The sequence below is a fragment of the Mirounga angustirostris genome, unplaced genomic scaffold, assembly GCF_029215605.1.
Source record: "Mirounga angustirostris isolate CCGP_5_RB_7025 unplaced genomic scaffold, mMirAng1.0.hap1 SCAF_3, whole genome shotgun sequence".
In the NCBI taxonomy this organism is placed as follows: Eukaryota; Metazoa; Chordata; class Mammalia; order Carnivora; family Phocidae; genus Mirounga; species Mirounga angustirostris.
The window spans coordinates 110,740,054-110,756,592 of NW_026991711.1; the positions used below are offsets into that span (position 1 = coordinate 110,740,054).

The 16,539-nt window shown below is 36.2% G+C and overlaps 1 protein-coding gene across 14 annotated transcripts in view; it reads right to left on the reverse strand.

The window, feature by feature from the left end:
• The window catches only part of GTDC1 (glycosyltransferase like domain containing 1), a 407,743-nt gene that overhangs the window by 32,441 nt on the left and 358,763 nt on the right, over positions 1-16,539 (reverse strand). For 13 of the 14 annotated variants that reach the window (XM_064586475.1, XM_064586472.1, XM_064586474.1 and 10 more), the window contains one exon: positions 11,832-11,941. The exons of the other annotated variant lie outside the window; for it this stretch is intronic. In XM_064586475.1, coding sequence (XP_064442545.1) covers positions 11,832-11,941 — 110 coding nt within the window. The remainder of the gene's footprint in view (positions 1-11,831; positions 11,942-16,539) is intronic. 14 annotated transcript variants of the gene reach the window in all.

The following is a 16,539-nucleotide window of genomic DNA, read 5'->3' on the forward strand; positions in this document are numbered from 1 at the left end:
GATCTTTGGGTCTTATGAAGCGGTATAAGATACAATCACCATCCTCGAGCACCTTCTAACTCACTGAAGTGTGACCAATACCTAGCTAAGCATAAATAAAATCCCATGGACATTCGAAGAGGGGAGGTAGCATACCCATTTTAGAGGTCAGGGAGGTGGGTGAGATGAGTCATGGAAGATGGTTGAACCGTGACAGGTGGAGGAGAGAGGGGCTCTGGGTAGTGACACGTGAGCTACCTTCAGGGGATACTCATGTGTAAGGACTGAAGTAAGACTAGGGAGGTAGTTGAAACTACACTGAGAAATCCGTATCAATGAAGTTGTACTTAATTTGATAAGGGCAGGTTAAAGGGGAAGGCAAGATGCACGAAGCCTTTGGAAGTTTAAGGTAGCAAAAGCTTACAGTATGGAACATTGGGCAACCGTAGCCAGCCATGAGGGTGGCTGGAATCATTGTGACAGCCTCGATCGAGGGTTCTCAACTGCCTGAGGGTGGGAGTTGGGGTTGGGAATGCAGATAGATATCAGGATGATAAAGACTAAAATACGTTTTGAAAAAGCAGAATTATTATACTAGTTGTTTTCACAATAAGAAAGTGTCACTACATGAGATTTTTTCCAGAAAGTGTCACTATGTGAAATTCCCTTGGGGGTGGGACATGCACTTCATTTTAAAAGTTGACATACCCTAGTCTCCAAGGTCCCTTCTAGTTCTAACCTCTTTTGGGTGACTTTATTTTATGGATAAGTAAGCCAAGGCTAAGAGAGGTGGCATGGCTGATCAGTGTTAGAGCTGTAAGCAGACCCTGAGCCTTTTAAATTCCAGGATAGAATTCATTCCATTGTACCATAGATCTCTGATGGTTTCCATTTTACAAATGTAACAATTTAGGCCAGGAGAGATATAGCTGGAAAAGTTCACTAGTTGGATCCAGATATTCACTCCCTATTCTGTTGCAATCTGTCAAGAGACTCCTGGGCTGACAAGACATTGCAGGAAACATGAATGTGTAAAAACAGGCAGGCCTTCTACCATAGTCAAGGGACTGTTTTCATTGGGGCACATATTATTTTGACCACACTACACTCCAAATCATGACCATATACAACTACAGGAATTCAAAAGGACAAAATACCAAAGCAAGATGCACAAGCCATATTCTAAGACCTCCTATCTATCAACCTTCTGTCATATATACATGTACAGGCTTTTAAAATTAGGGTCTGTTTCTAGTTTCCTATTGGTTCATTAATGTTCTGACTTTTCCCTTTCGTTATTTAATTAATTTATCTATTTCCTTAAAGTCTTCCCCGAGTGCACATTTCTCATAAACTTTGAGAACTCCTGTTTAGGAAAATGAAAAAGCATTTTTCTTCAGTCATGTTTTCATAGTTACAACTTTTGAGAACAATTTCTTGAGAGATGTTTGGGAGCAAGGCATAGGATGGACTCCCATGGGATACATTCTTCGATGTGAAATCACCCAGTCAAACAAAGGGTATAATAACTTATATAGGAAAAATATTTTACGTTGCCATCACTATACATGCAGATGTTTCTCCATAAACTGGCTAGTCTTCATTAGGATATGCCTTTACTTTTATTCTTGGGTCCATGTAACTGCTCTATCATATTCCCTGTATTTACACTTATGTTGTGACTGGTAAAATTAGATTTTTTCCCCCAAATTTGGTTTAGTGTTGATTTCTTTGGATATCATTATCTCTATTGTTATTAGCTGTGTGACTCTGGGTAAGTTATTTAACTTAATGCCTTCGTGTCTTTGCTCATACATAGGGGACAGTAATTGTACCTACTGAGACAACTGTTGCACTATCAAATGGAATATCCGAGTACGAGCCCCAGACTTGCACTGGGCACAAAGTAAGAGTTCAGTAAGTTACTGTGCTTACAACATGTTGATGCTTCTGTAAACCTTTATCTATAATGTATATTTAAAATCTATACTTGATTTCTTTCGTGAAATTTTTTTTGGTGCACTGTAGCTATTTATTTTACTTATTTTCTTGCTTTCACTAATAATATTATATTTTAGAGCTGGAATAAGTATATTAGTTTTTGTTAAGTTTGTTGGATATTAAATTTATATACAAATGGAGTTTATTTCTGAATTCTCTATTTTGTCCATTGTTCTACTTTTGAATCTGTAAAGTACTCTTTTAAAAGTTATCACTCCATACATGTTCTGAATGTGGTAGGACATGTTTCCCTTCGTTATTCCTTCGCTAGAGAATCCTTTGATATTCTGTGCATTTATTTATTAATTTTATATGAATTTTAGAAGTATGCTGTGAAGATATAAAGTAATATTTTGGCATCTTTATTGGCATCTTGTTAAATTCTTAAGTTATCTTAAGAGATATTGTCGTTTTTATTACAGCATTTATTATTTCCTGTCAGGAGCATATATGTCTACATTTATAGAATCTGCCTTACTTTCCCATTATTTTTTGTTGTTTTCTTCGGCAGAGGACTAAGAGAAAGAAAACTTCTGTTTTAAATCATGTTCTTGGGAAACTGATTCCCCCAATCATATTCTTGGGAAAGTAACTATATGCTTATTTATAAGAAACATGTGAGGGTGGCTCTGTCCATTGAGAATCTACCCCAGTCCATGCTCCTTAAATGGGGCCAACATCAATCATTTTCCTCAGCTATAAATTTGGGATGCTAATTCTTGTTTGAATGTCTACTACATTGCCATAATGGTTATCAAGTAATATATTAAAAATAATTTGAAAATGTTCCAGTATAAACCAGGGCATGGTATAATGAAAGAATTATAAAAACATTTTTGCTTCCCAGACAATAAGATTCTAGAGGGCAGGAACCACATCTTCTACTCTTGGCATCCACAATATGATGCCTGACCACGATAGGAACTCAGTAAATACTTCTATGTTAGGGGAAGAGGTAGGTAGTAATAACATTACAAAAAATAAAAGGAGAAGGAAAGGCTTGAGGAACGGTATGGTCTAGAGAGAATGCTTTTATTCAGTTTTACTGGCACATTTCTTTCATTTCATATGTAATAATCTTTTAATTCAACATTGATCCATATATTTATAAGCTTTCCTTCTGCTGCGCTCCCCCTGTAGCGAAATTTTATACCTTTATATTAATGTGATATAAGCGATTTGTGTTCCTAGAAACTTTCTATTACATCCCTCCCCCAACCCCTTAGTGTAGCTGCTTTTCTGAAAATGAGACGTAGCTGGGAGTGAAAAGAGAGATGGGAGGGGAGGGAAATGTTATATAATCATCCAACACTGACTCCAGAACTAAGGAGCAGGAATATGCCAAGATCACAGTAATAGCCATTGTCATGCCAGATACTAACCAGAAGTTTTCCACATACTGTTCTTAACCTCAAATTAAAGGTGAACCAGAAGGGTTTCTATCTGCCAAAACTGTAGCTCAGGTTTTTACTTTTCTTGAAACCTTCATGGTTCCCCAATACCTAAAACTAAAACTCCTTCTTTCACCACGTCTGCAGTTGGGAAAGAAGAGCCCTGCTATAAGGCTTTGGCTGTTCACAAAAAAAATAAAAAAAAATAAAAAATAAAATAAAATAAAATTGTTTAGAATTATCATTTGTGGGAATTTATTAAGTATACAAACACATTCCACTGACTTGATATCTTAAGTATTTGTCTTTTTTTTTTTTTTTAAACCATCAAGGGCTAACAATGTGACCCTGTCATGAGAACTGGTCAAAACTAAAATATTTGCATTGAGGAGCTTCTGGGTTTTTTGGTCCATTTGTAGCATGGAGTCTGACAGGCGCTTGGTGTATCAGAATGATCTTTCAATTTTCTGAATTAAAAGTAATTAAAATAATGTTGGAACTAAACTTTTAAGGTTCAGCATCATTAATGTCATCTTTGGATCCAAAATGCATTAAAGACTCACTCCATATACAAACTCTGAAAGGAAGTCCACGAATCATATAACAAAATCTGCCCAGTAGTTAAGAAAACACTTTCCCCCAAATTAATTGTGCTGAAATCCTCATTCTAACTCACTGAAGTGGGTGGGGCAGGTGGTTTTATTGTTGTATCTCTCTTTCCCATCTCCCCCTTTGTATTGTACGATGGACTGACTAAGGTTAACGGAGAAAGCTACAGGAACCAGTCCAAACACGATCTTCTGACTTCAATTCCTATAAATCAGAGTTTCTCAATGTTGGCATTATTGACATTTTGGGTTGGATAATTCTTTGTTGTGGGGGGCTGTCCTGTGCATTGTAGGATGGTTAGCAGCATCCCTGACCTCTACCCACTACCTGTGAGTAGCACCCTGCCCTCAGCAATTGTAACAACTAAGAGCTCTCTGGACATTGTCATACGTCCCTTGGGGGTGGAGGGCAAAACTACTCATGACTGTCACTATAACCTTTCCAGAATGCCAGGTCACCTGTAAGTAATAATTCACTCCATTCCCACAGGGGCTAATTTGACTTCATATTACTCTGCCTTATGATACATGGTTGCTAGATGTGTCTTCAGACACCAGCTAGCTTGCTCCAGCAAGAAGCCTGTGAGGAGTACTCTAATATTTGTTAAGAGTTCTTTACTCAATGGGGATAGATTCACTCAGATTAAGGTAGGCATCTTGGATGGGCTTGGTTTTCTCTCTGATCAGCCACAGATCATGATGCATATTAAGGAGCTGTGGTGGTCAATAGTGCTAGTCACCAAATATTTCTGTTCTTCCCCCATTCTGGGCCTAACTCAGGATTGCATTTCCTGCCCACCCCCCCTTATAGTTGCGCAGTGCCTTGCAACAAGTTCTGGCCAATGCATTGAGTGGAACCCTATGTCACATTTAGGATAGAGCACTGAATTGTTAATGGGAGGATCTTCTAGTTTTCTCTTCCATCTGGCATGGTAACTGGCAATGTTTGAGATGGTGGATGCTTGGGTCTCTCTGCAAGCCTGGTCCCTGAATGACCATAATGAGTAGAACACTACTGCCTACCTGTAATAAATATATAGCATAAGTATGAAATCTTATGTTTCAAGCCATTGAGATTTTAAGATTGTCTGTTGGTTTAGCAGAAATCAGCTTATTTTGACTGATAATAAGAGCTGAAAGATGAGAAAAAAACTGAAAATAGATTTATATTAAATCAAGGTCTCCTATATAAAATAGAAAATATAATATAAAACCACTTAGAACTTCCTTAAGTCTTAGGGTTCTCTATTTTCAGTCACTAACTCTCTAGTACTTGAAAAGAGTCTCCATGTAGATTTCTACATATGTACTGATATGGTATGTAAATTGTATTGTTCTCTATGCCAAACTCATTCTTTCATTCCTTCAGAAAATATTTATTGAACACTAAATATATGACAACTATTATTTGGGGTATCTTTAAAACAAGGATGATTTTGTGGGCTTCCATGTAGAATATACAATGATATTGGAGGTAGACTGACAAAGTTTGAAATGTGGTTTCATAATTGGTTGGATGGGTGATTTCAGACAAGTGACTTACCCTCCCCATGCCTTACTTTTCTCAGCAGTAAAATGGTAATCACAACAGTGAAGAGTAAGTGAGGCAATGCACAAAGTGCTTAGAACACTACCTGGCACATGCTAGGTGCTCAAGAAAGGACAGTTCTGATGTTTCTAAGGAATGTTCTAGTAAGTGATAAATCAAGGTCTGATATGGGATGACAAGTTGCAGACATCCCAGAACATGTCTGCTTTATTCACCATTTCATCCTAATTGTCTAGCATAGCGCTTGGCACAAAGAAGATATTTAAAAAACACTCATTGCATATGTATAGAAGCATGTAGGAGTGAGGAGACGGACTCCCTGGTTGGACTTCTAACCTTGCCACTATCTCCTGCCTGTCTCGCCCACGGTGCCCAGTTCTGAGAACCTGGAATAGTCCTTGTCCTAGATCTGTCTACTCTTTTGTAAAATGAAAGGATGACACAAAAGAGCTAGAAACAATGTATCTACAAACTAGAATCATAATCTACCACACTTCCCAGAAAAAGGATTACAAAAATCTTATGACAATATAATTTGAAGATAATAAACATACGTGAAAATAATCAATAGTATGGAGACTCTACAAAGTTGTTCTATTACAGTTTTAACATTTTCAAAAGAAATTTAATGGAGATTGTTTCATCAAAAGGGCAGTAAAACTCACTGGCATTAACATCATCACACAGATGTGCTAGATTTCCCTAAGAGATCTGTGGAGAGGGAAGGAGAAGGAAGTTGGAGACAAAGAAATTAATGCACAAACTTGCAACTAAAAGAGAATAACTTCTGGAAATCTAATGCATAACACAGTGATTACAGCCAACAATATTATATTATATACTTCAAAATTGCTAAGAGACTAGATTTTAAATGTGCTCATCACAAAGAAGAAATGATAATTATGTGACATGAGAGAGGTGTTAGCTAAAGCTACAGTGGTAATCATATTACAATACTAAATGTGTCAAATTAACATGTTGGACACCTTAAACTTACACAATGTTATATATAAGTCATATCTTGATTAAAAAAGAAAAAAAAAAAGACTAATGAGTGGTCCTGCAGTCATATATTAAGCCTTTCTTGGTTTTCCAATATATCAAGGCTTGTATGTGAAAGAGAAAAGTTTAACTTACAGGCAGTGCAATCAAAATGACTTAAGCCTTCAGTCTCAGTCTTTCTACCTATCAAGTGGGATAATAATACCTACTCCATTGGGCTTATCATGAACATTACAGTAAATAATGTGACAAAGAACCATGTAAGAAGTAAATTGTCAATAAACAGTAGCAATTAATAGCATAATAATAATTACTGCAGTTATTTATAAGAAAACTACTTCTTTACAAGTGTTAATAGCATTGAGAGTAAGTACTCTGGCTGATATTACAGAGTATATAAATTGGCTTATGGTATGGGTTTTAGATATGCTAATGCAGCATCCAGAAGAGACAACAGGCGAAGAAATGTATGCTTGCTAGGTAACCCTTTTGTGAAGTTGGATGGTGAGTTGGGGAAAAAAAATAATGTTTAAACTTAGAGAAACGGTTTGGAAAACAAGAACACAGAAAGCCATTAGCATAGCAGTAAAAAGTACTACCTAGCTATGTGACCTTACTTAATTTCTCTTTGTCTCAGTTTTCACCACCTGAGAAAAATGGAGACAGTAATACTGAACAAGACTGTTACGAGAAATTAGAATTAATATTTGTACATTGCTTAGAACAATGCCTGGAATACAGTGAGTACTATGTAAGTGTTTGTTAAACCAAAAACAATGATAAGAATGGCTGAAAATACATAAAATGGCCTGTTAGGAAAACTTTAGAGTCAAGATTGGCAAGGTGGCCTTCTAGGAACACAACCTGGAAAGCTACCAGGCTCATTTGTTCATATGACAACTTGGAATCCTCTTATGTACAAGGTGAATTGCTGTACCCATAAAGAAAGCTGACTCACATTTGGAATGACAGAGATGGATGAGAGGCTAAGGCACAAAGAGCCCCAGTTGAGACTGGAAATATCATAGATAACATGATACCCCTTCCTGTGGGCTTCCACAGCATTCCCTAATTACTTCACAGCATCTTGGGTACCTGTCAATTGTATGTAAGTATCTGCCCAAGGCAGAGCTCCCTGAAGGTGGAGGCTGAGTCTTGTTCACTGTGGAATTCCCCTCCTACAGTGCTCAGTAAGTATACGCTGCAGTCAAGCCAAAGTTGAGTAATAAGATTAGACCTATAATGACTGAGCACTTAGTACCTGGGCCCCTGAGGCTCCACACCCTACTTTTAACCCTCCATACTGCTCTAAATAGCTCAGTGTTAATGAGTGGGAAGGGAGACTGTTATCTCAAGAACATGGCCCTGTGTAAAATCCTAGTCTTTTCTGTAGTGGTGGCTGAAAACTACCCAATAGTAAAACTGGCTGAGAAGCCTTCTGCTTAGGGACTTCCTCCAGTCACACTTCTCAGTTCATCCACAAATACCTCAATGCTGCCACAAACAGAACTCACCAGCTTTGCAAATGAGTAGAATTTTTCTTCCTTCTTTCTACAGCTATCCATCTTGCAAATTCCTTTCTGTGCTTTCCTTGAGAATATCTCTGTCATACATCCCTCTCACTAATCTCTCAGCCACCACTTCAAGAATCACACTTGGATTACCACTGTAGTGTCTTACTGTGAATCAGCCTACATACCACTGAAAGATACAGCTTCCTAAAATACAAGTTTCATCACATTTCTTTCCTGTTCACGATCTAGGTTCCTTATTTCTTACTTTTACCTAATCTACTTTGGTTATCAAGAACCTCCATACTTTGGTTCTAGCCTACCACACTTCCTACCAAAGCTTCCAAACTCATTCTGTGAGATTAGCATTACTCTGATACCAAAAGCAGAGAAGGACACCACACACACACACACACACACACACACACACACACACACACACACAAATTATAGGCCAGTATTACTGATGAACATAGATGCAAAAATCCTCAACAAAATATTAGCAAACTGAATTAACAAGACATTCAAAGAATCATACACCATGATCAAGTGGTATTTACTCCAGAGAGGCAAGGTAAGTTCAACATCTGAATACCACTCAATGTAATACACCACATTAACAGAATGAAAAATAAAAATCATATGATCACCTTCATAAATGTAGAAAAAGCATCTGACAAGATTTGTTACTCATTTATGAAAACTCTTAACAAAGTGGGCATAGAGGAAATGTACCTCAACATAACAAGCCATATATGACAAACCATATATGACAAACCCACATCTAACATTATACTCAACAGTGAAAATCTAAAAAGTGGAAAGCTTTTCCTTTAAGATCAGCATCAAGGGTGCCTGGCTGGCTCAGTCAATAGAACATGTGACTCTTGATCTCAGGGTTGTGAGTTTGAGACCCACATTGGGTGTGAAAATTGCTTAAAAATAAGATTTTTTTTTTTTAAGAAATTGTCTAAGATCAGAATCAAGACAAGGATGCCCACTCTAGCCATTTTTATTCAACATAGTACTTCAAGTCCTAGCCATAGCAATTAGGCAAGAAAAAGAAATAAAAGCCATACAAATTGGACAGGAAGAAGTAAAATTGTCCCTATTTGCAAATGACATGATACTATATGTAGAAAACTCTAAAGACTCCACCAGAAACTGTTAGAACTAATAAATGAATTAAGTAAATATGCAGGGTACAAAATTGATGTATACAAATCTGTTTCATTTTTATACACTAATAACAAACTATTGGAAATAAAATTCAAGAGAACAATTCCATTTATAATCACACCAAAAAGAATGAAATACCTAGGAATAAATTTAACCAAGAGGGTGAAAGGCCTATAAACTGAAAACTATAAAACATTCATGAAGAAACTGAAGGAGACACAAATAAATGTAAAGATATTGTATGCTCATGGATTGGAAGAATTAACATTGGTAAAATGTCCATACTACCCAAAGCAATCTACAGACTCAATTCAATTCCTATCAAAATTCCAATGACATTTTTCACAGAACTAGAGCAGGTAATTCTAAAATGTGTATGGAAACACAAAAGAACACGATACCCAAAATAATCTTGAGAAAGAAGAACACAACTTAGAGGTACCATACTCCCTGATTTCAAACTATATTACAAAGCTATAGAAATCAAGAGTGTAGTATCAGCATTAAAACAGACACATAGATCAATGTAACAGAATACAAAGTCCAGAAATAAACCCACACACATATTGTCAATTAATTTACAACAAAGGAGGCAAGAATGTACAATGGAGAAAGAATAGACTCTTCAACAAATGGTGTTGGGAAAACTGGCCAGCTACCTGCACAAGAATAAAACCGGAGCACTATCTTATAACACCATACATAATAATTAACTCAATATGCATTAAAGACTCAAATGGGAGACTTGAAGTTATAAAACTCCTAGATGAAAACATGGGCAGTAAGCTCCTTCATGTCAGCCTTACCAATTTTTTTTTTTGGCTCTGACTCAAGAGGCAAGGGAAACAAAAGCAAAAAATAAGCAAGTGTGACTACATCAAACTAAAAAGCTTCTTCTGAACAGCTAAGGAGACCATCAACAAAATGGAAAGGCAACCAGAGAATGTGAGAAGATATCTGTAAGTCATATATCCAATAAGGGGTTAATACTGAAGATATATAAAGAACATGTACAGCTTAATGCCAAAAAACCAACCAACCAACCAACCCATACAATCTAATTAAAAAATGGCAGGGGATCTGAATGGATATTTTTCCAAAGAAGACATACAGATGACTAATAGGCACATGAAAAAGATGCTCAACATCACCAAGCACCAGGGTAATGCAAATCAAAAGCACAATGAAATATCACCTTACACCTGTCAAGATGGCTATTATGAGAAAGACAAGAAATAACAAATGTTGGTGAGGATGTGCAGCAAAGGAAATACTCATGTACTATTGGTGGGAAAGTAAGTTCGTGCAGCTACTATGGAAAACAGTATGGAAGTTCCTCAAAAATTTAAAATAGGACCAATATATTATCCAGCAATTCCATTTCTGGGTATTTATCCAAAGAAAACAAAAATGCTAATTTAAAAAGATATATGTGCCCCTATGTTCACTGTAGCATTATGTACAATAACCAAGATATGAAAATAACCTAAATGTCCAATGACAGATGATAAAGAAGATAAAGAAGACTTGGCATACACACACACACACACACACAGACACACACACACACAGGAATACTACTCAGCCATAAAAAATGAAATATTGACATTTGCAACAACATGGTAGACTTTGAAGGCATTACGCTAAGCGAAATAAGTCAGACAGAGAAAGACACAAATTGTATGATTCCACTTAACATGTGGAATCTAACAAAACAAAACAAACAAAACATAACACCCCAGACTCATAGATACAGAGAACAGTTTGGTGGTTGCCAGAGGGGAGGAGGGTTGGGGGTGATATGGATGAAGGGGATTAAGAGGTACAAACCTGCATTTACAAAATAAGTAAGTCATGGGGATGTAATGTACAACATGGGGATACACTCAATGATATGGTATGAACTTTGGAAGGTGACAGATGGTCACTAGATTTATAGTAGTAACTGTTTCTGCAATGTATACAAATGTCAAATCACTATTGTACTAATATAATATTTTAACTGCTATAACCCAAACATGCCCACTGAGGATGAGGGCAAAGGAAATGGCTCTGACGAGGCTCCGTGTGGCATTAAGAATGAGAAGACCTGCTGCCATCAGCTTCAGATTTTTGTGTTTCCACAACTCAATAAAAAAGGCATGGGCCAATGACAACTAGATGTAGACTGTGGGCTACTCCACATTACAAGTCTGATGCCAAAATGCTTTACACAGTCCACCTAACAGATGGCAATGTATTTCAGCCATTACCAATGCGAGTAGGATTCAAACCAGTGACCCCAGGGGTGAGAGGTTGTATATCCAATTACAAATTCCCACTTTCCTTAAGTGTTAAGATGCCTAAGGCAATATATTTTATTTACATCAAGTTACATTGTATAAACTATATTTGATAAAAGAGATGACTTCACGTTCTCAACTTAAATCAAAGAATGCTTACTTAAGTATTTTTTTTTTAATTGAATCACACTTTAATGCCATCGTATAATCTTTTGGTTAACAGGGCTCATCTTGATTATTCTAACAAAGGGAAACATGGAAATTAATACTTAAGTTGTAGAGCTTATGTCATCTATAAAATTACACATTAGAAAATTCAAAAGAGATACCTGGGACATCTGTGAAGGTTTCTCCAAGGACAGACACATGGAAATTGAGTCTTAAATCCTTAAGGTGCATTAATACTTTAAAAAAACTCTCTGGATCTTTATCATGCTCCCTGGAAATAAACACACAAAATATTACTTGTGAAACCTTAGGGTATGTTAGAAACGATGTTTTCCCTTTTCGCAGTATCAATTCCTTTTGTGGTCTGTTGCTAGTTAAGGGAGCCTCAGGCATCCAAGCGGAGATTTCCCCCTATAACCTTAAATTGTAGCATCAGCATTGAGTGATTTCATGAATGTAACTTCTCTCTCATGGATCAAAACCCAGTTCTATTGAAATCTTAAGGCTCTGAAGCCTTTTATTAAAGGAGAAATCTATCTTGTTTTTCACATTTTTTTGGTTAGACTATAGAAAGTCTAGTGTATTTTCCTTTCTCCTAAAATGGTTAATTTTCCACTTAACACAGGTTTTTAACAAAAGAAAAGACCAGTCTTCAAAGGACGATTCTCTACTGATCACGAGAATGTACCAAAGATGTTTTTCATTTTCATGGGTCTGAATACCTTCCTCTCACATTTACTGAGCCCCTTTGTGCCCATAAGGAACGCACAATTTAGGGAGCAAGATTACAGACTCTCTCACTAATCTCTCATTTTAAATAATTGAATGGAGAATTATAAATACATCAAAAGGGGGTAGGCTCGAGTCTAAGTCCGCTGAGTATTAACTCAGGAGTGGAGGTTAGTCAACTCATAAAAGAATAGTAATAAAGATAATTCTTTCATTTAGTAGAGGCTTTGAAAAACATGGATTATTTTTGTTTGTTTAGCTTGTCAGTCTTCTTTATGACAGAATGAAAGGTTAAAGGACACTAAAATAAAAAAAAATTCATCAGTTCAAGAAATCACATTAAAATGAAGTGAGTTATTTTTTACATTGTAAGGTGTGAATATTTCAGTATTTTTTGCATTTAATTGCACTGTTTTAAATTATCTTATTTCAGACAGATGTGGACCAGATGTCTTCAAAATATTTGTTTTTTATTTATAATTCAGAATTTTAACTTATTTTTATATTACAGAGAAATAGTTATATATCAGCAATTGAATTTCTCATTTACCAACTAATTATGTAAAATAAATCTGTAAATTGATCAAACTGCTATAAGAAATATGAAAATTACATCATTCAGGAAATCTCATGAAAAATGACATCTGCAGCCCTAAATGTGTTAATTCACAATTCAGTCAATATTTTCAGTATCAAGAATTAAAACAAATGCATCTTCTGATTAACATTTTAAAACAGCATTTATAATCTTATGGAATTATAAGATCTTATAGAATCTGTAACAACTTATTTTAAGCTCTGTATCTCTTGATTTGATTCACTTCAAATAATAAAGAACGCAATGGTGAAATTTTGATCGCTTTTTAAAATGATGCATATTATATGCATGTACCATTGGGAAGTTTTTGGATAGTTCTCATATATACTGTATATGCTGTGGGCAAGAAGAAAGACTCAAAACAGTTTGAAAGTAAAGAATACACCTTATGCTATCTTCAACTATATCAATCAAATAGCTGCCACCTAATCTGTAATATGTTCTTTTAGTCTGATTCTCTGGGAAGTACTTAGTGGAAACAATATAACATAATATATCTTAAAGAGAGAATAAAACTACAGGGAAATCTAGCCACTCTATTCTCTAAATTTTTCATATTGAGTTCCAAAAATTTTGGCTATAGATCCTCAAGAGAATATTTATTCTAAATATTTCCTGCTGTTTTGTTTGTTTGTTTTGTATTAAGCTTAAAATAGATGCAGTTTGGGGTTGGGAGGAGGCTTAAGCGGGTAGAAGCTGTAGTTCTGAAAAGATTCCAATGAGTGTTTTCAAGGCAGCAGGCTTTATGAACCTGCACTTTCAGTGTTTCCATTCAAGATAAATGCATTACAATCCTACTGTATCCTTTGGATTTTTAAAATTTTTTTATTATGTTATGTTAACCACCATACATTACATCATTAGTTTTTGATGTAGTGTTCCATGATTCATTGTTTGTGTATAACACCCAGTGCTCCATGCAGAACGTGCCCTCTTTAATACCCATCACCAGGCTAACCCATCCCCCCCCCCCAGAATCCTCAGTTTGTTTCTCAGAGTCCATAGTCTCTCATGGTTTGTCTCCCCCTTCGATTTCCCCCCCTTCATTTTTCCCTTCCTGCTATCTTCTTTTTTTTTTTTTTAACATATAATGTATTATTTGTTTCATGTTTTTATTCAATTTACTTAAATGAAAAATGAAGCAGTTCACCCATTTCTATAGATATTTTTATAGGTGGACAAAAGCTTTCATATTCAACAGTCACTTTGCATAAGAACACAAAAGAGATTTGTATGAATCCCTCTCTTATTTAAACTATAATATATGGACGAATATAAAGTGAGATTTTTCTTCCCCAAAATTATCCCTCAGGAAAAGAGGCATTTTATACTAAAGGCCTTCTAACGTCTCTCATAATACTGGGCACTCTCTCAATTACTTTATTTTGAACAAAGCACTGTTTAGGGAAGTTGCATTAACCTGAAACAATGCGTAGTGGTTAACAGTTTTGGATGGTGGCAGCAGTCATTCACTCTGGGACTGGTAAAAACAGAAGCAAAGGAATTTAATATCGTCTTAGTAATTATTTTGAGAGACATGACCTAACAGTTCAAAGTGTTGGACGTTGTTGAAAGCAAGTATTTTAAAGATCACTAAAAAAAGTAATAGAATAGGTGGTTATTGGAGATTGTGAGTAGTAAGTGGGTTTTTCTAGCTAAGGAAAAGATTTCCAGTGATGACAGTTTCCCAAGTCTTGCACCCCAAGCAGCTTAGATGGGGTTCCAGATGACAGGTGTTGGAAACACGCAAGCTTCCTGAAAAGATGGCACCCTCCATACTGATGTCAAGAATGCACGGAAGGGGAGTTGGGCTACAACTGCTTCATGAAATGTAAGGGTGGGAAAAGAGCAATACTTCTAAAATGATTTTACGTGATATGCGCTTTAAAGTACTACTTATGTCTAAATTAGTAGATCATATAAGTAGATACTTTATTTCATTTATGTCCCTCAAAGTTACATAGTGAATTTTGCTAAATTTTTTCTCAGTTTTCTCTTTAGAAAAATGAGAAATTTCCTAACATTCAGATGCTCATTAGATGCTGTGCACAGATATTTAGCCAGAGCCATATATCAAGGTGTGAATGTCAGTCAATGGCAGAGCTCAATATATTTTGATGAGTGAGGAACTCATTCCAAATATCCAATGGGTCATCCATGGAATCTATCCCAGCATCCATGATATTAATGAACCCATTTAGCAGAGCATATGAATCTGTCTTAGATTTCTTCCTAAGAAATCTAATGTGAAGCTCTCATATTTATAATTTTAGCACAAAGCATCAAATACCACATTGCATTAAAAATAACGCTGTAGAGGGGCGCCTGGTTGGCTTAGTCGGTAGAACGTGTAATTTCATGATCTTGGGGGTGTGAGTTCGAGCTCCACATTAGGTGCAGAGATTACTTAAAAAGAAAATCTTAAAAAAAATGCTATTGAAGTATATCTCTTGACATGGAAAAATACCTGAGAAATACTGTTAAGTAAAAGGGAAATGACAGACTAGTATTTATCACATGAACTGCTCTTATAAGACAAATGGGTGTGTGTACCTAGAAAAAAATTCTAGGATCAACTATATCAAAATGTTAACAGGGGTTGTGTTAGGTTTCTCCCCCTGCCCATGTTTTCTATTGTTTAATAAAGATTTTTAAATATAAATCATTTTTAATGCTTTTAAGGAACTACCCCCCCCAACATTCTACCACAAAATTGTATTCATAGGATTTTTGGCTAATGTTGTACCATTTGCAGTATGTATAGTAGCATAATTCCTACTTTCTTGTGACCCCTCTACATTTGACAGCTGCCCATCAAGCAAACTTGATTGATCAAAAAACATCCTTGAAGATGAGTCCAAGTCCAGGCTTCCCACAATGCCCTCACCCTTGAATAGGTAAGAATGAAACAGTTTGGCTGGGAACAAGCTCCTCAGCAGCCCAAATATGGCAGAAGCGACCAGCACGGAAATATTTCAGGCTTACTGGAAGCAGCAGATATAGCAAGAACAGCTTTTATTCCCAAATATTATTCAGAACATTTGAAAAGCATAAACTGTTTCCATGTGTTTTTTCTTCCTATATCTGTTCTCTCTCTGTTGCCTTTCCCGTTTAGTTTTGTAGAGCTAAATTTCTTCTTATTCCTCATTTAACATTCGTTCAGTAAATATTTATTGAGGATTTCTAAGTTCTCCATACTTGTCACTTACACTAAACTGTTACCCTTTCCTATTTTCCCACATAACTTTATCCTTACAGAATGCAATCTCTTTGATCTCGTTCCTTGCATTGCCTGGGCAGAAACCTGGCTCTTTACCCATATGCTATTGTTTCCCAGCAGCATGTCACTGTGGACTGAGAGTTCCGTGAGGGAAAGATAAAGGATGCCTGGTTTGTTCATTATAAGTACCCAGTGCCTTGCCAAGTAGTGGAAGACTTTACTTCTGTTCCTCAGTATCTGGTTCTTTTCTGCCCACACAGAAGACTCCATGGTCAACTCCTCCCCGTAGGGGAGGCCACAGAACTCGTTCTGGTCAGTGGGT